This window comes from Bombina bombina, chromosome 3 (genome assembly GCF_027579735.1).
Source record: "Bombina bombina isolate aBomBom1 chromosome 3, aBomBom1.pri, whole genome shotgun sequence".
Taxonomy (NCBI): Eukaryota; Metazoa; Chordata; class Amphibia; order Anura; family Bombinatoridae; genus Bombina; species Bombina bombina.
The window spans coordinates 292,905,595-292,929,630 of record NC_069501.1 but is presented as its reverse complement, the minus strand read 5'-3'; the positions used below and the strand labels follow the sequence as shown (position 1 = coordinate 292,929,630).

Below are 24,036 nucleotides of genomic sequence, written 5' to 3'. Positions count from 1 at the left end.
GAGGGAGAGAGAGGATGGGGTAGAGAACAGAGGGTGAGTGAGGTTCGGGGAGAACAGAGAGGGAGAGAGAGAGAGAAGGGAGAGAACAGAAGATGAAAGAGAAGGGGGAGAAAAGATGGAGAGAGAAAGGGAGAACTGAGGGATAGAGAAGAGGGGAGAATGAAGGGAGACAGAAAGGGGGTAGAACAGAGCAAGAGAGAGGGGAGAACAGATGGAAAGACAGTGCGAGAACAGAGGGAGAAAGAGGGAAGAGAACAAATTTAGAGAGAGAAAGTGGGGAGGTAACAGAGGGAGAGAAGAGAGGGAGAGGAGAGGGAGAGAAGAGAGGGAGATAGAGAGTGAATGTGAGAGAACAGAAAGAGAGAAAGGGCATTAAAGGCACATAAAACCCTGGTTTTCTTCCATGATTCAAATAGAGCAGGCAATTTTAAACAACTTTCCAATTTATTTCTATTATGTAATTTGCTTCAATCTCTTGGTGGGCTCAAGAGCAACAATGCACAATTGGGCGCTAGCTGCTGATTGGTAACTGCACTTATATGCCTCTTATGATTGGCTCACCCTATTAGTTCAGCTAGATCCCAGTAGTGCATTGCTGTTCCTTCAACAAAGGATGCCAAGAGAATAAAGCACATTTGACAATAGACGTTAATTGTCTGCTTTATCTGAGTCATGGAAGAATAACTTTTGTTTTATGTCCCTTTAATGCCCTTGTTTTTTTTCTCTCCCTTTTTTTCTCTCCCCCTCTCTCTCTCCCTATGGAACGTTGCATGCTCTATTTGAATCAGGAAATATTTTATAAGGGTTTTATGTACCTTTAATAGTAGTAATAACTTTAATAGTGGTAATAATTGTGATGCATGGATTTCAGGACAGGTTTTAGATGACAGCTTGAGAAAGTGTTTGAATAATTAGAATACATGCACAAGAGAAGACTTTACTTCTACTCCGATGAAAGGCTCATTGCTCCCCTGTGTCCAAGAAGCCCCATGTACACATTTTTTTGTTTTAAAAGTTTCCAAACACATTGCAAAGGAATATCACCTTATTCCACAATGTTCAACAACCTCTACACACGGTCTGATATGTCCCAAATTATATAAATACAGAGTACAACAGTTAGAGCGAAACATGTATAAATGCAGAGAGCATACAGAACCAATACAGAGGGGGGGGGGGGTTATAAGGTATCTATATACAAGACCACTCTCAGACCTCTACTACAGTTTATCCCAGTCATACTGCAAAAGGCTTCTAAATTATGGAGTGACAAACACTGTGGGTAGCCTTAAGAATGCCTGGGAGAAGCATAAGGCTATCCTATGAACTAGATGAGTTTATACTTTTAGGAAATATCGGGCAGACTTGCTGGGAGGGACAGTGGGCACAGTGTGCTGGTGCTTGCTGTTTGGGTAACTCAGCTGCCTGGCCACCCCGCAATGTTAAGGTTAAAAAAAAACAAAAAAACATTGCTGTCTGATACGGAGGAGAAAACGAGGAGAGGGCTAAGAAAAAAAAAAAAACTCCCGGTACTTAACTTTGCAGACTGAGGCAGCTGACACCCCAACTTCTTTTTCACCATGCACAGGAAGCAATCAAACACAGCAGGGCCACATAGCTCAAGTCTCCAGGACAATTCTGGAACAATAAAGCCCAAGGACAAAATTCAGACTGTTGGCAACTATGTTATCCTCCAGCACTACAAGATTCCTAGTGAAATTCTAAAAAAGGCAGATTTTACTACTTTTTGTGTTCCATGCCTTTCTTTATGTGAAGGAGAGACCATCCCCATGCAATATAAAACTGCATGACATGAGAGTACTACTGCATTTACACCTTGTGCTGTGTAACTTTGACAAATTGTATAATTATGTGTAAATTTTAAAAATTACATTGCACTTTGTATTTTTTCTATCTAACATAAAACTTAAAAAAAACCTGACAGCTTCAGTTTACCAGAGAGCTTTATTACTTACTTATGGGCTTGATAAGCAAAGATTCCCTAGATAAATTATAATGCAGACTTCACAGGGGCTAAACTCATTGAATTCTTTAAGAAAAAGTGCAGAACCTGGAAGTCCCAGAGAGATGAGAGATGCCTTCCATAGAAAGTAATGAGGCTCTCTGGGATAAAGAATTTTACAGGGGAAAATCATGTCCACCCAGCATCGCTAAATGCTGACAGCTGACAGCATTAACATTGCACAAGCATTTCTTGTGAAATGTTTGTGCAATGCTGTCCCCTGCACATCTAGCAGGGGGTGTCAATCATCCAGATCGTATCTGATCGGGATGATTGCAGTCCGCCACCTAAAAGGCGAGCCGAAAACTACAGGCGTAGATAGCAGAATTCGCTGCTTATTAAATATACCCCATAGCCTGGGAACTCCCATGTTCAGTCCATGGAACACCCCTGTCCCTTCCACTTACTGAAGCTCTGTTTTTTTGTTGTTTAAATATTTTTTTATTGAGGTTCACACATGAAAGTACATACATCCAATAACAATGAAATAACATATAACAATTACACAAGTGGGAATAAAAAAAAATAGTATACAAGTTGTTTTCAAATTATTAAAGGAGAGAAGAACTTTCAATAGTGAAATACCATTTAATTTCCAATAACAAAACCTAACTCACGCATTGGAGAGCTATTACTGAGTTCTTAGGATAACGGGATGTTTGTAAATCCCTCACTCACAGGAGAATGAACTTGCCAGGAACAAATGGATGAATACAAATAACACAAGCTGGACACCAATGGGGGCACGCAACAATTATAGGAAGCCGAATTCGTCATCGATCTGCAAAATACAGAAGGAGATGATGGCGGCAGATCGGCGTTCTGTTTACTGTAACTAAATGGTAAGTTGTTTTTTTGGTTTTTTTTTAAACGTGTTTGTAAAGTTTAATTAAAGTGCTCCTGTTTTTAAGAGTATTTTTTGATACTGGGCACTAATTCCTTAAACTTTACAATCACTTTAATATAATGATTGCTCATGGACTATTTTTATCTTTATATAGTATATACCAATTATAGGATGCATGTGTGGCCCGAGAACTTGTTCCAAAATAGAAACCTGAGGTTCTTAAAGGGACATAAAGCACAAACACTAAATAAATGCTAGATATAATGATGCATTCAAAGAAAAGATTAATATGAGAATAACATGTAGATGTCTTTAACGTTTTATTAGTTGTTTAATTTTTGACAAAATAAGTGTAAAGTTTTAGTGTCTATAAAACAATGGGAGCTGCCATGTTGTAACTTAGGTTACCTTCTCTGCTGTGGTCAATTAGGTATAGTTATAAATAGGTCACTAGAGTGTGCAGCCAATGGCTGTGTAGAATATAACAATCTTCTGCACTTCCATTTCTAACAGGAACTGAAAAGCTCACAATTTTAGAATGGAATTTAGAGGAAAAGGGAACAAAATAAATAATTAAATATATTGCAGGTTTTTATTTATATATACAATTTATCATGTTATATTATCATCTGAAAGTGTTTAATGTCCCCTTAAATGTTTACTTATGAATTAAATAATTTTTGATCTTGTGATATACCTTATAAAACATTTGTATACAACACACAGATATACTGTATATTCGTGGGCATCTATAGCGCTCTAACCAAAAAAATCTCCACTGACACCAACCCCACAGGTCATACAAGGCAATTCACTGCCCGAAAATAGATGGAGCCTATGTCCTGCTGCAGAGGGCTGCCGCATCCCCCTGAGTATGGAACAGGGTAATTCCAAAATACAAACTGTTTCCAGCCACATATTCTTGCTTCCAGAAAACCACTGGACGGACCAGAACCGGGTGCTACCCCGGTTTAAACTGCAGCCACTGCAGCTCCAAAATTAAAAGTGAAAAAATCCCTTCACCCTATCAATAGGACCAAATTTAAGATTAGAGAACACCTAACCTGTAGATCCTCTTTTGTAATATACATCATCAAATGCCCATGTACTAGGATTTATGTGGGCAAGACCTGCAGGGAAGCCAGAGAACGAATAACTAAACACAGTCCAACATCAGAACAAAAAATAAAGATGCACCCCTTTCCTCTCACTTCTTCTCCATGGGTCACAATATTAGTCAACTTAGGTTTCAAGTGATAGAGCATGTTACTAGGAGAGGAGAAATGTTTTGGATAAAAAAAAAAAAACGGATACACTTGCCCCTTCGAAGTTTGAACAGGGATTTTGATTGGTCTCTATTTATATAAGTTACCTGGTAGAAAAACGTGCATGATTCTAGTTTTTTATTTTTTTATGTACAGGTTTTGTATTTTAATTGATGTTTTTAATAGATTGTATTGCATATATCCAAGCTGAATAGTGCAAGGAACAACATAAGAAAATGTACACCTGTACTTTTTGAAATGACCACATGATGGCAGCAGAATTCAGCTGATGATAGGTTAATAAGATGTGCACAGGTATAAGAGAGACAAACCTGTATGTAATTTAGATGACATGACTAAGAGCCTATTGCAGGCTTGAAACATTGTTTGTATGTTTGTACCCAGGGACCCTGCTTAACCCCTTAATGACCACATCACTTTTCCATTTTCTGTCCGTTTGGGACCAAGGCTATTTTTACATTTTTGAGGTGTTTGTGTTTAGCTGTAATTTTCCTCTTACTCATTTACTGTACCCACACATATTATATACCGTTTTTCTCGCCATTAAATGGACTTTCTAAAGATACCATTATTTTCATCATATCTTATAATTTACTATAAAAAAAATTATAAAATATGAGGAAAAAATGGAAAAAAACACACTTTTTCTAACTTTGACCCCCAAAATCTGTTACACATCTACAACCACCAAAAAACACCCATGCTAAATAGTTTCTAAATTTTGTCCTGAGTTTAGAAATACCCAATGTTTACATGTTCTTTGCTTTTTTTGTAAACTATAGGGCCATAAATACAAGTAGCACTTTGCTATTTCCAAACCATTTCTTTTCAAAATTAGCGATAGTTACATTAGAGCACTGATATCTTTCAGGAATCTCTGAATATCCATTGACATGTATATATTTTTTTTTAGTAGACAACCCAAAGTATTGATCTAGGCCCATTTTGGTATATTTCATGCCACCATTTCACCGCCAAATGCAATCAAATAGAAAAAATTGTTCACTTTTCACAAATTTTTTCACAAACTTTTGGTTTCTAACTTAAATTATTTACAAACAGCTTGTGCAATTATGGCACAAATGGTTGTAAATGCTTCTCTGGGATCCCCTTTGTTCAGAAATAGCAGACATATATGGCTTTGGCATTGCTTTTTGGTAATTAGAAGGCCTCTAAATGCCGCTGCGCATCACACGTGTATTATGGCTAGCAGTGAAGGGGTTAATTATGTAGCTTGTAGGGAGCTTGCAGGGTTAATTTTAGCTTTAGTGTAGAGCTCAGCCTCCCACCTGAAACATCAGACCCCCTGATCCCTCCCAAACAGCTCTCTTCCCTCCCCCACCCCACAATTGTCCCCGCCATCTTAAGTACTGGCAGAAACTCTGCCAGTACTAAAATAAAAGGTATTTGGCCCTTTTTTTTTTTAAAAAAAAAGCATATTTACATATGCTGATGTGTAGGATCCCCCCTTAGACCCCAACCTCACTGATCCCCCACCATACTGCTCTCTAACCCTTCCCCTCTGCAATAATGGGCGCCATCTTGGGTACTGGCAGCTGTCTGCCAGTACCCAGTTTTGTAACAAAATGAGCCTTTTTTTTTTTTAAATTCACTTTTCTGTAGTGTAGCTTTCCCCCCCCACCGAGACCAACCACCAACCCCTTCCAAAACCCTTAGATTGCATTTAAGTTTGTTTTTTTTTTACTTTTTAACTTTTTTTTTTCTGTAGTGTAGCGGTTCCCACCCGCTCCCGCCCCGTGCACGCGCCCGCCCACCACCCCCGTGCACGCGCGCGCTCCCGTGCGCGCCCCCGTAGCTCCCGCCCCCCCGATCCCGCCCCCCTCCACTCCACATAGCGCACCGATGGCCGCCACCCGCCTCCCACGTAAGCTCCCACCCACCAACGATACCGGCCATCGATGTCCGGTGCAGAGAGGGCCACAGAGTGGCTCTCTCTGCATCGGATGGCCAAGGGGGGTTATTGCAGGATGCCTCCATATCGAGGCATCACTGCAATAACCGGAAAGCAGCTGGAAGCGAGCAGGATCGCTTCCAGCTGCTTTCCAGACCAAGGACGTACGCCACACGTCCTCGGTCATTAACTGACTTTTTTTTGAGGACGTGTGGCGTACGTCCTTGGTCGTTAAGGGGTTAAAGAATAAAGGTCATTTTAAAGAAAAGGTGGCTGAAAACAGTTTGTATTTTGGAAGTGCAGTTAAGACCTGGCTAGCCTCCTTACATGCCCCTGTTTGAAGAAGTGTGCTGCCTTCCTACCCTGGATTACATGGCCCAGGGTAAGTCAGGAGGTTCTCTTATAGGGAGTCAGCATGGGACAAAGGAAATCTCTCTCAGGAGAATCTTTCATCATTAGCCCCTAAGCCACAGGCTGAAGTGCAGGCTCTGAAGTGTAGGCGCAGGGGTGGTGCAAAATTTCCCACCTGCTGCACAATGCTCATTCATTAAGATTACAATAACCCCTGTCTTGACACTATTGCACTTATGCACTGTAAAACATTAGTTTATTGTGAAGATATCATATATTTACAGTTCATTAAGGATCGACAAGTCTAGATACCATGTACCTTCCTGTAGTGCAACTGAAAGAGAATTATCTTACTCATCTGAAAACAATTATTCCGAAAACTCAGAACCCCCTTCTGATGAGCACATACATGCTCACTCTATTGTGGGAAGTTTTACTTGCCTTGGAGATTGAAAACCCTCCACCTTACAAGTTCTTTAAGGCAGCCCCAAAGAATCTATCTACCTTCCCAGTTCCTGAGCTATTTAGCAAGAAATGAAACAAACCAGACATTCCCTTTATCCATCCGCCAAATTTAAAAAACAAATTCTCTTTACCCTCTGAAAAATTTGAGGTATGGGATACTATTCCAAAAGGTGGATGGTGTTATCTCCACTTTGGCTAGATGGACTACCATTTTTTTTTTTTTAGAGGACAGTACCTCTTTTAAAGAGCTGATGGACAAAAAACTTGATGGTTTCCTCAGGAGAGCCTTTCAGCTGTCAGACTATATGTTTTGTCCAGCTGTTAGTGTAGCCTGTGTGTCTGAAGCTACTGTTGTCTGGTGTGATATCTGTGACCTCATTTAACCAAGAACCTTCCCTTGAAGAAATTCAGGATTGCTTGAAGTTGGTCAAGACTGAACAGTTTAATTTGTGATGCAGCTGTTCAAATAACTTGTATTAATGCAAAAAGTGCTGCGTTGACTGTTCTGGATATAAGGGCCTTATAGTTTGAGTCATGGTCTGCTGATAAGGTAAGGTATCTACAAGCAGACTTCTTTCCTTCTAATGTGTTTCTGTTAGGGCAGAGATAGATAGTGGTGCCACATCTAAAACTGCAAAGAAGACCTCCACAGTGGTAGAAGGACAGGTAGAGGCAGCAACTGTGTCACATAGCTCAAAAGTGTGGGGCCACTTTGACAGCACTGGAGATGGAAACTTTGTTAAGTGCAAATTGTGCAGGAAACAAGTTAGCTGTGAGAAAATGTTGGGTCATCCCACTAACTTCGAGATGGACCAACATCTCTGTTTGCACCACAAGACTGTGAGTGTAATAACCCAAATAATTATTCTGGAATTGCAATATGTACAAGTATCTTTTTCACATAATATGCTTGAATAAATCTTAATATGAAAAAATGGTGTTTGTCCGTTTAATTCATAACCATTATTTATCTGAGAAACAATGGCAATGATAATAAGTAGTTTAATTTCATGAGACAGAGTAAAGGAAAACATATGCTTAGTGTTAGCCTTTGTCTCTCTGGTCTCATTAAACAAGCTAAGAGAGTATGGCAGAAACATGAGTCTAAACAAGCAAACTAATAAATGAAAGTTAATAAAGATCTTTAAGCTCACCGAGTGCCAGTAATAGTTCAGGTTTCCGGTGTGCTGGAATACTGTGGAAGATGCAAGGTTTGATGGAAGTGTGCTCACTGAAGTAATTGAGCTGAACGATCCAGTTCTGCAAGCTGAACGAACTCGGCGTCAGCGTGGAGGCAAAGAGAAAGTTGGAGCGGCCGCCCGTGACGTCAGAGGAAGTTCCGATGCAACAGCTGTTGGAGACTTGCCAGGATTCAGAGGTACGAAGTAGCGTAACAGCTACTGAGCAGAGGGTGAATACGGAGAGGCACAGGATACACTAACAGGCAACAGCAAGTAGCAAGATAACTGAAACTTGTTCAGGTGTGTCACAAGTAAGAGAGAGGCTGAGTATAACAGGAGTAACCAGCTAATACCAAGCAATGAAGCTTTAGGCTTCATTGCTTATAAAGGTAGTAAAAACGAAAATGAGGCTAAAGCAGGATCCACTCCTTAAAGAGACAGTACTGTGACAGAGGGCCCCCCCAAGACGAACCACTCCGTGGGTCAAGGTCTTGGACGATCCGGATGCCGTCTATGAAAAAGGGAAACCAACCGGGGAGCTGACAGGTTGGCAGAAGGTTCCCAAGAATCATCCTCCGAGGAATAACCCTTCCAACGAATCAAATATTGCAATTTTCCCGAAACCATTCTTGAATCAAGAATCGTTTGAATTTCAAATTCTGTTTCTGGTACAAGTGGTGGTTGATGAGCAGAAGGCAAAGTGGCCCCTCTCAGGGCGTTATAAGGCTTTAATAAACTTACATGGAAAGTTGGATGAATTTTATAGTGGGAAGGTAAATCAAGGGTAACGGCATTGCTATTAATAATTTTAATGATGGGAAAGGGTCCAATGAAGAATTTGTTCAATTTCCTAGTAGGAGTTGTTAAACGTAAATGTTTAGTGGATAACCATACTAAGTCTCCAGGTGAGTAGTTAGGTGATGGCCTTCGTCGTAGATTATAATAATTCTGTTGTCTCTTCTGAGCAGACCTTATGTTGTCCGATAGAATAGAGAATGTTTCAGCAATTATGTTGGTAGTATCTGTCACAACCGGACAGGCACTGTCTATTTGAGTGTTGAGATGGAATGTGGGGTGAAAACCATAGTTTGCAAAAAAAGGAGTAGTTTGTATAGAGGTGTGGTAGGAGTTGTTGTGAGCGAATTCTGCCAGAGGGAGTAGAGAGGTCCAATTATCCTGATGTTGTGTTACATAACACCTTAAATACTCTTCTAACCATTGGTTGGTTCTCTCACATTGCCCATTAGTCTGGGGGTGATAGGCAGTACTTAAGCGTCTTTCGATTTGTAATGCGTTACATAATTCCTTCCATAACCGAGATGTAAATTGCGTTCCCCTGTCTGTTGTTATGGATTGGGGTATTCCATGTAACTTTACAACATGTTGGATTAGTAGATTAGCAGATTCTAAAGATGTTGGCAATTTATGGAAAGGAATAAAATGAGACATCTTCGTGAATAGGTCTACTACCACCATAATCGTTTTATTTCCATCTGAGTTTGGTAATTCTATGATAAAATCAGTGGCTATGTGAGTCCATGGTTTGTCTGGAGCGGGTAGAGAGAGTAGATATCCGATTGGTTTTTGTTTGTCTATTTTAGAGGTAGTGCAAGTCTCACAACATTGTATGTAAGTTCTTATGTCCTCTTGCATCTTTGGCCACCAGTATGATCTTTTAATCAATTCTATGGTTCTATGAATTCCAGGGTGTCCACTGAGTTTGCTATCATGCAGGCCTTTTAGTAGGGAATTTCTCCAAGATGGTGGTACGTATAGTCTGTTGGAGTAATAAAATAATCCATCATTACGTTTTTCAAGCTTTTCCTTTGGAAAAGTGCTATCCAGGAGTTGTTCCTGTTGGAGGTTCCCATCTTGTTCAAAAAGGAGTCCAAGGTTATTCTGTATACAGTTATCAGGAATTACAGTGCCATGATACTTTGAGTTGGTGGGTTTCTCAGGTAATCTTGATAAGATGTCTGCTTTAGAATTTTTAGATGCAGTTCTGTATGTAATGATATAAGAAAACCTAGTGAAAAACAGACTCCATCTAACTTGTCTAGAGGTGAGAGTTTTGTGGGTTTTTAGGTATTGTAAATTCCTATGATCAGTATAGATCTGAATAGGATTTTTTGTACCCTCAAGGAGGTGCCTCCAGTGCTCTAATGCTGCTTTCATTGTGAGTAACTCCTTCTCACCGACATGATAATTTAGTTCAGAAGTAGTTAAAACCCGTGAGTAGAAAGCTATTGGATGCATACGTTCTTGTGGTGAATTTCGTTGAGATAGGATAGCACCAATTGCATAGTGAGAAGCATCAACTTCCAGTATATACTGGAGATTGGGATCTGGATACTTAAGAATTGGTGCTGTAGTAAAACTTGTCTTTAGGAACTGGAAGACTTGTTCAGTCTCAGGTGTCCAGTTGAAAGGTCTGTCTGATTTGGTGAGATTTGTTAGGGGTTTTGTTATACCAGCAAAGTTTTTAATGAATTTGCGGTAGAAATTTGAAAACCCAAGGAACTTTTGGATGTCACGTTTGTTCCTTGGTGTGGGCCAATCAAGGATAACTTGAATTTTATTGGGTTCCATTGATATGCCACTTGGTGTTATATTATATCCCAGGAATGTAATGTTTTGTGTATGAAATATACATTTTTCAAGCTTAGCATAAAGACTGTGTGCTTTCAATCTGTGTAAAACTGCACGGACATGTTTAACGTGGTCCTCATAATTGGATGAATATATGAGAATGTCATCTAGATATATTACCATGGATGTGTCTAATAAATCCCTGAAAATATCATTTATAAATCGCTGAAATGTGGCTGGGGCGTTACACAGCCCAAAAGGCATGACTGTATATTCATACAGTCCGTACCTTGTTCTGAACGCGGTTAGCCACTCATCTCCTGGTCTTATTCGGATGAGGTTATAGGCTCCTCTTAGATCAAGTTTTGTAAAGATGTTTGCGCCTTTAAGCCTCTCAATAAGTTCAGGGATCAAGGGTAATGGGTATCTGTCTTTGAGTGTTCTTTTGTTTAATTCCCTGTAATCTACTATTGGCAGTAAAGTTTGGTCTTTATTTCTGACAAAAAAATATGCCTGCTCCAGCCGGAGAGGTTGAGGGTCTTATGAACCCTTTTCTTAAGTTTTCATTAATATAAGTTTTTAAATTCTGTAGTTCTGGTTCTGAAAGTGGAAATATGTGTCCGTATGGTATGTCAGATCCTGGGATTAAATCTATTGGACAGTCATAAGGACGATGAGGGGGCAGATTTTCTGCCTCTATTTTACTGAAAACCTGTTTTAGATCATGATACTCTAAAGGAAGATTTGACTCAGTTAGTGCTAACATAGGTATCTGTGGATTGCATGTTGTCTTGCAATATTCTGAGCTGAAATCAAATGTACTAGTTGACCAGTTAATTGTGGGTTGATGTGTTTGTAACCATTGTAACCCTAACACTATATGGAAAATAGGAGATTGTATCACATCAAATGTAATGTATTCCCTGTGGGATGTGTGAGTGGTTACCAGGATAGGAATGGTTTGATGTGTTATTGGTCCTGTTTCTAACTGTTTACCATCAATAAGACACACCATTACAGGTTTGTTTTTTGCGATAAGGGGAATTTTATTCAATTTTACATAATTGGTGTCAATGTAACAGGAAAAAGCTCCAGAATCTATGACTGCTTTAGAGTGGAAGAGTCGGTGATCCCACTGTAAGGAGACAGGAAGTAAGCAGTTAGTCATTTCTGTGGTTAGAGACAAAATTGCAGAATTTGGAAGTTCAGGCTTACCCTTTTTTTGTTTCTTGAGGGATGGGCAAGCTGTAACCTCATGATCTTTAGAGCCACAATAGAGACATAGATGATTTGTCCTACGTCTTAATTTTTCTTCTGGAGACAGGGGTCCTCGGATTACTCCGATGTCTATAGGTTCATCAGTTGAACGTTGTGTGTGTGATGTTAATCTATTTTCTGTCAATTTTGTATGTGAGTCATAGGTAGATTTTTCTAACTTTCTTTCCCTGAGCCTGTGGTCAATCTTAATTGAGAGCTGCATTAATTGCTCAAGATCTTCTGGCAGATCTATTCTCGCAAACTCATCTTTAATTGCCTCTGAGAGGCCAATCCTGAATTGATTTCTAAGGGAAATCTGATTCCAACCGGAATCTTGCTGCCAAATTTTAAACTCCGAAATGTAATCCTCCACTGCCCTTTTTTGCTGTCTGAGAGACCTTAATTTGTTATCAGCTGTTAGCTGTTTGTGTGGATCCTCATATAGAGAGGAAAGGGCTTTAAAAAAATCATCAATGGAGTTCAGTATAGGGTCATTCCGTTCAAATAAGCTATCCGCCCATGCCCTAGGCTCTCCTCTGAGGTAGGACATGACAGTTAATACCTTAATTTTGTCAGTACTAAAAGTTTTAGGTTTCAAAGTGATAAAAAGTATACATGAATTCAGAAACTGCCTGAAAAGTTTTCGGTCTCCAGAAAATTTTTCTGGAGGACTTACAGGTGGTTCATTAATAGTTTCTGTTTGGGGTTGTATGGGTTTTAAATTATCTTGTATGATTTTTCTAAGTGTCTGATTCTCAACCTGCAACTCCCTAAGACCGACATTTAACTGATCTACTTTTTGATCTAATGTTGCAACATAGTTTGAGAGTTCCATAGGATCCGTCACTATGGTCTTTTTCTTTAGGCTTGGTATTTCTGTAATAACCCAAATAATTATTCTGGAATTGCAATATGTACAAATATCTTTTTCACATAATATGCTTGAATAAATCTTAATATGAAAAAATGGTGTTTGTCCGTTTAATTCACAACCATTATTTATCTGAGAAACAATGGCAATGATAATAAGTAGTTTAATTTCATGAGACAGAGTAAAGGAAAACATATGCTTAGTGTTAGCCTTTGTCTCTCTGGTCTCATTAAACAAGCTAAGAGAGTATGGCAGAAACATGAGTCTAAACAAGCAAACTAATAAATGAAAGTTAATAAAGATCTTTAAGCTCACCGAGTGCCAGTAATAGTTCAGGTTCCGGTGTGCTGGAATACTGTGGAAGATGCAAGGTTTGATGGAAGTGTGCTCACTGAAGTAATTGAGCTGAACGATCCGGTTCTGCAAGCTGAACGAACTCGGCGTCAGCGTGGAGGCAAAGAGAAAGTTGGAGCGGCCGCCCGTGACGTCAGAGGAAGTTCCGATGCAACAGCTGTTGGAGACTTGCCAGGATTCAGAGGTACGAAGTAGGGTAACAGCTACTGAGCAGAGGGTGAATACGGAGAGGCACAGGATACACTAACAGGCAACAGCAAGTAGCAAGATAACTGAAACTTGTTCAGGTGTGTCACAAGTAAGAGAGAGGCTGAGTATAACAGGAGTAACCAGCTAATACCAAGCAATGAATCTTTAGGCTTCATTGCTTATAAAGGTAGTAAAAACGAAAATGAGGCTAAAGCAGGATCCACTCCTTAAAGAGACAGTACTGTGACAGTGAGGGAAAAAATTATGTGGAGCACTATCAACAGTAGGCATGACATGGGGCACAGTTATGATGACAGTCAGCAGAGGCAGAGACTACATATAACATCACAACAACATGCTCAGCCCACCTTAAAATATTTTGGGGGTTTTCACTCTAGGGGGATGTCCAGGCAGCAGTCAAGCAAAATAACATGATTGATAGGTCAGATGGTAGCTGTTTGGGTGCCTTTTAAGCATCTGATGGAGGCCCCTGCTCTCCAATACCACTGCAGAACTTTCAGAAGTAATGTAGTCCCCTAATGTTCCTGCATTGCAGAGTTGGAGGAGCTGTTGAAGGCTGCTGGACAGTGAATGCACTTTATGGAGTGTTTCTAGTGGCCATCATACCTTCCTCTTCCTGATGGCTCACTGGTGGCCCTGGCAGCTCAGGATGTCTGATGGCGATGTGGATAATGCAGCAGGCAACTCTCGTCATGACATGAGAATGTTGGTAGATCAGCAGGTGCACCAATCATGCCAAGGGGTTGTATGAGCAGCACACCACTGACAATATATTGCAGGCTCTTAGGAGGATGGTGCACAGTAGGAGAGCACAATATATCCCAAATAGCAGTCCAGCAACAGTGAGAGTAGAGGATGTACCACTCGATGACAAGTGCACAGGGCACAAAACATATAAAAGAGAAGAAGGCGCACCATCCAAAAATTGATCTTATTTAATTTAGTTCATATTTATTGTGCAAGGACAAGAAGGTAAAAATACACTGCAGTGTTTCGGGACACAACACTTAATCATGCTTACAAACAATTGTGATTCATCAAAGTTTTACTGTATACCCTAGGGGGCGCCTTGATTAACAATATTAACATTTAACATTGCAACACCTTTCATTATATTTTAAATAGCGCCCTCCACAGAAATACTACTATAATACACAATCCCTATACCTGTCTATTCCTATACGCTCCTCAGAAGTACCTTCAACATATACAACCATATTATTTCAACTATTACCTAAGCTTCCTGCAAAAACATTAAAGTATCCCAAACACCAGAGTTCAGAACAGGGAAAGAAAATTGTATCAGAGGATATTATACATACAATGCTGAGTATGTTATCTATCTTATTAAGTGTGGGATGGGCTTTTTTGGAAAGACTAATAGGAGGGTCTGGGATCAGAAACAAGGATGAGAGGGCCCCCGTAGCAGATAATTTCCTACTACCCAGACATAGTATTAGCCATGTAAGGGAAGAGATAGACAGCTCCTTTTAGCCTTTTGGATTTTTAAGTTAAATACTCTCTCCCCTGAGGGTATGAATAATGATATGGATTGGTCTATATTCTGAACTCTAGTGTTTGGGATTAGTGATGTTGCGAATAGTTCGTCGGCGAATAGTTCCCGGCGAACATAGCATGTTCGCGTTCGCCGCGGCGGGCGAACATATGCGATGTTCGATCCACCCCCTATTCGTCATCATTGAGTAAACTTTGACCCACTACCTCACAGTCAGAAGACACATTACAGCCAATCAGCAGCAGACCCTCCCTCCCAGACCCTCCCACCTCCTGGACAGCATCCATTTTAGATTCATTTGGAAGCTGCATTCTTAGTGAGAGGAGGGACAGTGTAGCTGCTGCTGATTTAATAGGGAAATCGATAGCTAGGCTAGTGTATTCAGTGTCCACTACAGTCCTGAAGGACTCATCTGATCTCTGCTGTAAGTACAGCACCCCAAAAAACCCAACATCAGTCTGCTTTTTTTTTTTTTTCTGTGTAATCTAATTGCAGTTGCCTGCCTGCCAGCGTGTGTGTCAGGCACTTGCCCAGTGCCACCACTCATATCTGGTGTAACAGTAGTGTACATTTAAAAAAAACAACACTTTTTTGACTGTGAAATAATAGCAGACAGTTGCCAGTACCCAAGATGGCCGCCAATAAGGCAGATGGGGAGGGTTAGAGAGCTGTTTTGGGGGGGATCAGGGAGGTTGGGGGCTAAGGGGGGATGCTACACCACAGCATATGTAAATATTCTAAATAAAAAAAATTAAAAACCTTTTATTTTAGTACTGGCAGACTTTCTGCCAGTACTTAGGATGGCGGGGACAATTGTGGGGTGGGGGAGGGAAGGGAGCTGTTTGGGAGGGATCAGGGGTCTGATGTGTCAGGTGGGAGGCTGATCTCTACACTAAAGTTAAAATTAACCCTGCAAGCTCCCTACAAACTACCTAATTAACCCCTTCACTGCTAGCCATAATACATGTGTGATGCGCAGCAGCATTTAGCGGCCTTCTAATTACCAGAAAGCAACGCCAAAGTCATATATGTCTGCTATTTCTGAACAAAGGGGATCCCAGAGAAGCATTTACAACCATTTGTGCCATAATTGCACAAGCTGTTTGTAAATAATTTCAGTAAGAAACCTAAAGTTGCGAAAAAATTTAAGTTTTTTTTAAAATTTGATCGCATTTGGCGGTAAAATGGTGGCATGAAATATACCAAAATGGGCCTAGATCAATACTTTGGGTTGTCTACTACACTACACTTAAGCTAAAATTAACTCTACAAGCTGCCTACATGCTCCCTAATTAACCCCTTCACTGCTGGGCATAAAACACGTGTGGTGCGCAGTGGCATTTAGCAGCCTTCTAATTACCAAAAAGCAACGCCAAAGCCATATAAGTCTGCTATTTCTGAACAAAGGGGATCCCAGAGAAGCATTTACAACAATTTATGCCATAATTGCATAAGTTGTTTGTAAATAATTTCTGTGAGAAACCTAAAGTTTGTGAAAAAGTGAACAATTTTTTTTTTATTTGATCGCATTTGGCAGTGAAATGGTGGCATGAAATATACCAAAATGGGCCTGGATCAATACTTTGGGTTTTCTACTACACTACACTTAAGCTAAAATTAACTCTACAAGCTGCCTACATGCTCCCTAATTAACCCCTTCACTGCTGGGCATAAAACACGTGTGGTGCGCAGTGGCATTTAGCAGCCTTCTAATTACCAAAAAGCAACGCCAAAGCCATATAAGTCTGCTATAATGGCATGTCTGGCACACAGTGTCCATCTGACCACTGATACCTGGTCTGCAAAGCATGGACAGGGCAGGTATATCACCTACACTGCGCACTGTGAAGCGGGCGTAACCCTTACACTACCTGATTGATACAACATCATACCTGATGTTTTAAAGCACGTTATTCCAATTTAGGAATGTTAGGTGATTTATGCCCTTTATGGATTAAAACCAGACTCTGCATCAACTGTGTAATTTTCCATGGGAGTTTTGCCATGGATCCCCCTCCGGCATGCCACAGTCCAGGTGTTAGTCCCCTTGAAACAACTTTTCCATCACTGTTGTGGATAGAAAGAGTCCCTGTGGGTTTTAAAATTTGAGAAAGCCACGGACGTGGCGAAATGCGCATCAGGCCCTCTGTTAAATGCTGAGTGTTAATTTACTAGTGTGTTAAATACCGTAACTGTGATATTAGATATGGATACATAGTTACTCTGTTGGTATTTGTTTTTGGCTGTTGAATTGTGAACAGGCTCACTACAGCCCAATATAATTATAGGAGTGTTAGTGCAACTTTATTTGAGCTAATTCAATTGTGTGGGATTCTGACAAGTGATAGCACCGCTCCAGTATTGCACCAGTCAGTTAATTTTGTGTGAGGTCAATCCTCTTTTTAGACTAGTTTCCGTGCAATCCGTGAGCATTTTATGGTGCTTCCTTGCCAGACCTACCCACTTAACACACTGTTAATGGTTAATACCGGGTATCTCAGCATTTATCATTTATTTTAAATGTTTTTATATACACCTGATTGTGTGAATGTTTGTCACAACATATTTTATTTTAACAAATATTAAAAGTTATGTTTTATATTACCCTATCCTGCAAACTCATCATATAAAACCATTCATTACTAGTACCATTTGAGTGCTCTGTTATATCCATTTTTTTCTACATAATATTTCTGGGTTTTAAAATTCGCCTGCCTATTGAAGTCTATGGCGGTTCGCCCGTTCGCAAACTTTTGCAGAACTACGCGTTCACCGTTCGCAATCCCAAATTTTTAGGTTCGCGACATCACTATTTGGGATACCTGAGAATGTGAACCAGAATACTGCTAGTCTAGGTCAAGTCCTTACCTTGTTCACTCAAGATGGATGCCTTCCTTGAAAATCGTGAAGATGTTCCTGGTTGAATACTAATTAGTGATATAGCTGGATTCGTCAGGAGGCTCAAGGAGCAACTGAAAGGTCACATGTGAGAGCTTCTGCAAAAATCTGATGAACTGATGCTTGCCACCAGCTTTGATCCCACAATTAAGAGGCAAATAGCTTCCAAGAGTAATAGCCTGCAAACATGAAGGGAGAAACAGATTTGCAGGGTGTGGGTAGACCAAGAAAAGGCAAACAATACGGAACATACTGTTAGAGCAGAAGTACAGCAGCAGGAGACAGATATGTTGGCAACTCCTACCAGGAGCTGTAACAGTAGCTCCACACAGCTGAGTGGAACAGCTGCATTTTGGGTAGAGGCAATAGCTGTTTTGTGGGGACCCCCTGAAGTCCCCTTAAAGGCAAAGTAAAGTCACAATTAAACTTTGGTGATTTAGATACAGCATGTAATTTTAAACAACTTTCCAATTTACTTCTATTATCAATTTGGCTTTGTTTTCTTGGAATACTTTGTTAAAGAGTAATGCTAGATGAGCTCAGGAGTGTACACGTCTTTAGCCATCTGGCAGCAATGCTTATAGCAATGATGTATATACATACAAACACTGCTCTTATAGAGTGCTACGGACATGTGCAACTCTACTATTTCTATAAACATTGTTGCAAATACTACTGTCAGATGACTAAAACCATGTGCACGTTCCTGAGCTCACCTGGGAGTAATCTTTAACAAAAGATACCAAGAAAATAAAGCAAAATTTATAATAGAAGTAAATTAGAAAGTTGTTTAAAAGTGCCTGCTCTATCCAATCCATTAAAGTTTAATTTTGACTTTTCTGTCCCTTTAAGAAAGGAGAGTAGTGCATCTAAAATGGTTAAGGCTTGTTTCTAATAACACTGCTGAATGCTGCTGCCTTCCTAGACTCTGATGCTGCTAACTTTAAATACAGCTACTGCCCTCCTACACTCAGCTGTTGTTGCAGTTGATTGGTTGATATATGCAAAAACCTCAGCCAATATTGCTGCTGACTGCTGCTGCCATCCTAGACTCCACTGATGCTGCGGTGAAATAAAATATATATAAAAGCCTCCTCCAATACCACTGCTCATCTCCTAGGCCCTGATTATCTAAACACTGCCAGATCAGATATGGTTTTCACACCAACACTTGCAGGGGTTACCCTGGTGGAATTATCATAAAAAAGGGTCAGTTCCTGCAAGTGGCGAGATGTCTTAAAAGCCACCTCTAATACCACTGCTCATCTACTAGGCCCTGAATGTGCCGTTGCACATTGCTAAACTTAGCTCTCCGGACGCCCACAGCACATTGCTCTCCTTCAATGAGGTGACGTTTGCACCTCTAAACCAATAGCCGTGTGTGTCAACTGACAGTGTTCTGTATGCACGCATGGCTATTGGTTTAGAGGTACAAGCGTCACCTCATTGGTAGAAGAGAGATGTGGGTGGCCGGAGCCGCTGAGTTTAGTGATGTGCAACGGCACATTCAGGGTGAGTTTAGCAACCTTTTTTTACATATTATAGCAGGCCCTGATGATTGAAAGTGCCACAAGGGGCTAAATATTCAAAAGGGATCCATTACAGTACTGTTTAAAGGAGGCATCACCGAGAGGTGTCTTACCATACATTTCAGTGGGTGGCAATTCTGCTCTGATATTCGGGGATATATTCAAAGCAGCACCGCCTCCTACATTGAAGATGTAATGTAAATCATCCCTTTACACAGTACTGTAAGACAATACAATTTACATGTGCAACAGAAACTCAACCCCTGTTCTTACAATACAATAGAGAATTAAACATATCAGTAATACACCTATAGGAGCTGTTATATGTATTGTATAGTATAATGTTAGATGTGTATGTAAATTGTAAACGTGATTGTACTAATCGTCTATTGTGTCCTTAGGCATGTATTTGTACTTATTTTTTGTGAGAAACGTGCCCGTACAAAGAATGATAAATTACACTACAGGCGTTAAAAATTTAGGAGACAGCAAGAATGGGGTGTTAGCCTATTATTTTGTATACTGTACAGATATTTTGAAGACAAAAGTAAAATTCTAGGAGCTGTGGAGCCCCTGAAGGGATTTACCAGATCTTGTACAAAAATAAATAAATAAATTTGAACATCTAAAAAGTGTTGTTAAATTAAATAATACAAGATAAACTAAATGTTGTTTTTGATTGTATGCAATTGTACTTTTTTCAAATAAAAGCACAAAAAAGTGATGTTAAATATATGAGAGTGTAACCTGTTTACTACAACCGATTTATGTGGCAACTTTCCAAATTTGTGTCAGGTGGGTGTCAACATGAAGCGTATTCTCTAAAAATAATTGTCCTCTTCCAGCCTTGCAGGTTAGAGATTGGGGGTGGAACTAGTCTATCATTGATGCCAGCTGGTACCGCAGGGCCCTCTGTTGAGTAGGTCCGCTACTAAACTAGATTCACAAAAATCTAAAACAAGTGTTTTATTGACCTACATTTGTAAACTTAAATGGACACTGAACCCAAATGTTTTTTTGTGTGATTCAGATAGAGCACGCACTTTTAAGCAACTTTCTAATTTACTCCTATTATCACATTTTCTTCATTCTCTTGGTATCTTTATTTGAAAAGCAAGAATGTAAGGTTAGATGCCTGGTTGTTCTTGCTGAATGGTGGATAAATTCACCCACCAATAAACAAGTGCTCTCAATTGTGCTGAACCCAAAATAGGCTGGCTCCTTAGCTTAGATTCCTTCTTTTTCAAAAAGGAAAAGGGGGCATGCTGCTTAGAAGCCTGTATCTCAGGCATCTAAGCAGCTACAGACCCTCAAGACCCACCGTTGGAAAAGTTATCGGCTAACCTTTCCAACAATGTAAGTCATGGGGAGCTGGGGAAAAAAAAAGTTAAAAAAAAAAATATTAAAAAAAAAAAATCATACTTAAAGGGCATTATACACTCATTTTTTCTTTGCATAAATGTTTTTTAGATTATCTATTTATATAGCCCATAAAGTTTTCTTTTTAAAAATATGTATAGTTTTGCTTATTTTTAAATAACATTGCTCTGATTTTCAGACTCCTAACCAAGCCCCAAAGTTTTATGAGAATACCGTCAGCTACCTACTCCAGCTTGCTCCTGTTTGTGTAAAGGGTCTTTTCATATGCAAAAGAAGGGGGATGGGGGGGAGTGTTTTATTTCCCACTTGCAGTGGGTTTTCCAGCTACCTTTTCAGCAGAGCTAAACTTATAATTAAGTTTTTAAACCATTTTATACTGGATTTTTAGATCAGTATCTTATCTGTGCACAGGGATAGGCGCAGACAAAGGCTGTCGCGGACATTTTCCAAAGTACAGACCTTAGTGAAGGACACCAAGGTACATTTGAAATTAAAAACATTATTATATAGTGCTTGGTGTTATTATACTGATGCAGATATCACTGATGCTATAACCAGCCCTCCTCTGGCTATACCCATGTGCCAGTGTCACTACTGTGTCATTATATAGTGCTCAGTGTTATTATACTGATGCAGATACCATTGATTCTATAACCAGCCCTTCTATGGCTATACCCATGTGTCAGTGTCACTCTGTGTCATTATATAGTGTTGGGTGTTATTATACTGATGCAGATACCACTGACCCTATAACCAGCCCTTGTCTGGCTATACCCATGTGCCAGTGTCACTACTGTGTCATTATATAGCGCTGGGTGTTATTATACTGATGCAGATACCACTGATCCTATAATCAGCCCTCCTCTGGCTATACCCTTGAGTCAGTGTCACTACTGTGTATTTGTATAATGCTGGGTGTTATTATACTGATGCAGATACCACTGATCCTATAACCAGCCCTCCTCTGGCTATACCCATGTGCCAGTGTCACTACTGTGTCATTATATAGTGCTCAGTGTTATTATACTGATGCAGATACCATTGATTCTATAACCAGCCCTTCTATGGCTATACCCATGTGTCAGTGTCACTCTGTGTCATTATATAGTGTTGGGTGTTATTATACTGATGCAGATACCACTGACCCTATAATCAGCCCTTGTCTGGCTATACGCATGTGCCAGTGTCACTACAGTGTCTTTTATAGAGCTGGGTGTTATTATACAGATGCAGATACACATCCAGTATTTCACTCAGGCTTTATTTATTCCATAACTTATCACCCAATATCACTAGCAGTCTCTTGACAAGCCACTAACTTTATTCACACTACATAATTTTTTTTATTCCTATTATTTAATCAGAAAGAAAAGATATACTAAGGTTGTGGCGGACACTGAAAGGGCTAGTCACGGACACCAGTGTCCGTGTACGGACACCTTGCCTATCCCTGTCTGTGCATCGTATTCTTTATATGAGTGTCTATTACATAGGCTTACCATAATTTTTAGAGGTGAAACTGGGACCACCAGGTGCGGTGCCAGTGGGGGTGTGGTCAGGAACGTGGTCAAGGGGGCGTGGCAATTACCAGTCCTTTTAAAGTAGTAGCTTTTATTTGCGTAATGTTACGTGGATACTCTACCCTTCCTCAGTCAAACAAGTGAATCAAAGTTTAAATAGACCATAACACCACCCCCTAGTGAAAAAGGCACCATTACGTTGTCATGGCAAATAAATCATTAATCTAAATCTCAGATTCTAAATAATGCCAAACATCAAGCATAATTATCACTTTCATAATTATCAATTTCACAATTTAATGTCTGCAGTGTAATATGTGTTTTATGTGTCTAATTAAGGAACAGAGCCAAATACTGATAAGGCATAAATACAACATTGAATGAAAGTAAAAAATAAACACGTACCTGCTAAAGCTGTTTAAGACGCTACTCTATACCATAATGCAGGAAGATTATAGCCAAAATGCTATCCTGCATGAAGTAAAGCAAGATCCAGGCCAAAAATCCTGCCTGTTTGTACTTCCTAGTCATACCCATATGATTCCCCTAAAGGTGTATTACCGGTGATGTCACCAGGGGTCGGGGGGGTGTTAAATTCTTAGAAAAATAAACCAAGTACTACTACAAAATTGAAAAAAACCCTATGCTGCTCACTCAGCCTGTATTACTAAATGTAAACTTTGAAGGACACGAACATTAAGCTAAGCAGGGCTGTATGTAACAAAGTACCAGCATCCAACTATGCTGGAGAGCCACAGTCCAGTCATTTTGAATAATGTGTCTGGGTTTCAGGTGGTCTGAAACCCGGACACATGATTTGAAACCTGGAGGTGGCAACCCTACTGGGACAGAATGAACAACTGGGTGGGACACTGGGACAGCGCCTCCAAACCGGGACAATCCCAGTAAAAGTGGGACTTCTGGTAAGCCTACTATTACATGCAGTTATATGAAAATGAGTGTATACTGTCCCTTTAAAACAGCTTAGCACCCAGGTGGGAAAGTGGTTAGCACGCAAAGGGTTAAACCGTGTTAACAATTTCTCTTAAAACATCATCTTGTAATATAATGTGTGGTCAATCCGTAAACGAACTAATTTTGGGCTTTCTGTGCCAGATGTGTCAGAATCCCTGCCCTTAAATATAGACTTATTTAGAACGTTTCTAAATGTAAAACCAAAACATTCAACACATAACCAGTGCTGCGCATCTCTATGGTTAGGAATAGGCGGCACTCTTCCCCCCTTACCTTAGTCTCTTTGTTATGGGAGGACTCAAGCGAAGTGACAAGCTGCAGAGTGGGCTTGTCTGACCTGTCTTGAGGGCGAGTCCAAGATTCTTGTCCCTGTAACGCTGCTGCCTCAAGCTCCTTCCAGATACCGTATTCCCTTGATCGCAACCATGCTGGCCGCAGTCAGGTAAAGGACTTACACAAATGTCACCTGAGAGGTCGCCAACCTGCAACTCGATAGAATATAAATTCCTACACAAGAAGATACTAATGCGTGGAAGATGCTGATGACGTCAGAAGGAATCCCCTTAACCATTTGGCTGCTAGACGTCTCTGTCAATCATAGGGGTTATGGTTGAGGACACATTGGCACTACTAAAACATATAACTTCGGCTAGTGCAGTGACTGGTGTGAATCTGAGTGTGTTAAGGGAATGGCATGAGCTAGATGGGTGTGGTTGGCAGTGTAACCCACAAATTGAATTTTGGATTAGGAAATAGTACTCGAATACGTATTATTATGGTTAAATCAGAGTTATGAATTCCCCCCTGCAATGGTACTGGTTTGCTTTGTCAAACTCAATAACTTTGCAAACCAGATTCCGGGATCTGCAGTT

At 40.1% G+C, this 24,036-nt stretch overlaps 1 protein-coding gene and 1 long non-coding RNA gene across 3 annotated transcripts in view; one reads left to right on the top strand and one right to left on the bottom strand.

Annotated features, from left to right (window-relative positions):
* Positions 1–489: 489 nt before the first annotated feature.
* LOC128653210 (uncharacterized) lies at positions 490–23,515 on the bottom strand. The gene is made up of 3 exons (XR_008401339.1): positions 23,438–23,515; positions 17,731–17,939; positions 490–1,638 (listed from the first exon to the last, which is right to left on the bottom strand). It is a non-coding gene; the product is annotated as an uncharacterized LOC128653210 (long non-coding RNA).
* The window catches only part of ACOT9 (acyl-CoA thioesterase 9), an 89,148-nt gene continuing 88,596 nt past the window's right edge, over positions 23,485–24,036 (top strand). For both annotated transcript variants that reach the window (XM_053706363.1, XM_053706362.1), the window contains exon 1: positions 23,485–23,606. In XM_053706363.1, coding sequence (XP_053562338.1) covers positions 23,590–23,606 — 17 coding nt within the window. In that variant the 5' untranslated portion in view covers positions 23,485–23,589. The remainder of the gene's footprint in view (positions 23,607–24,036) is intronic.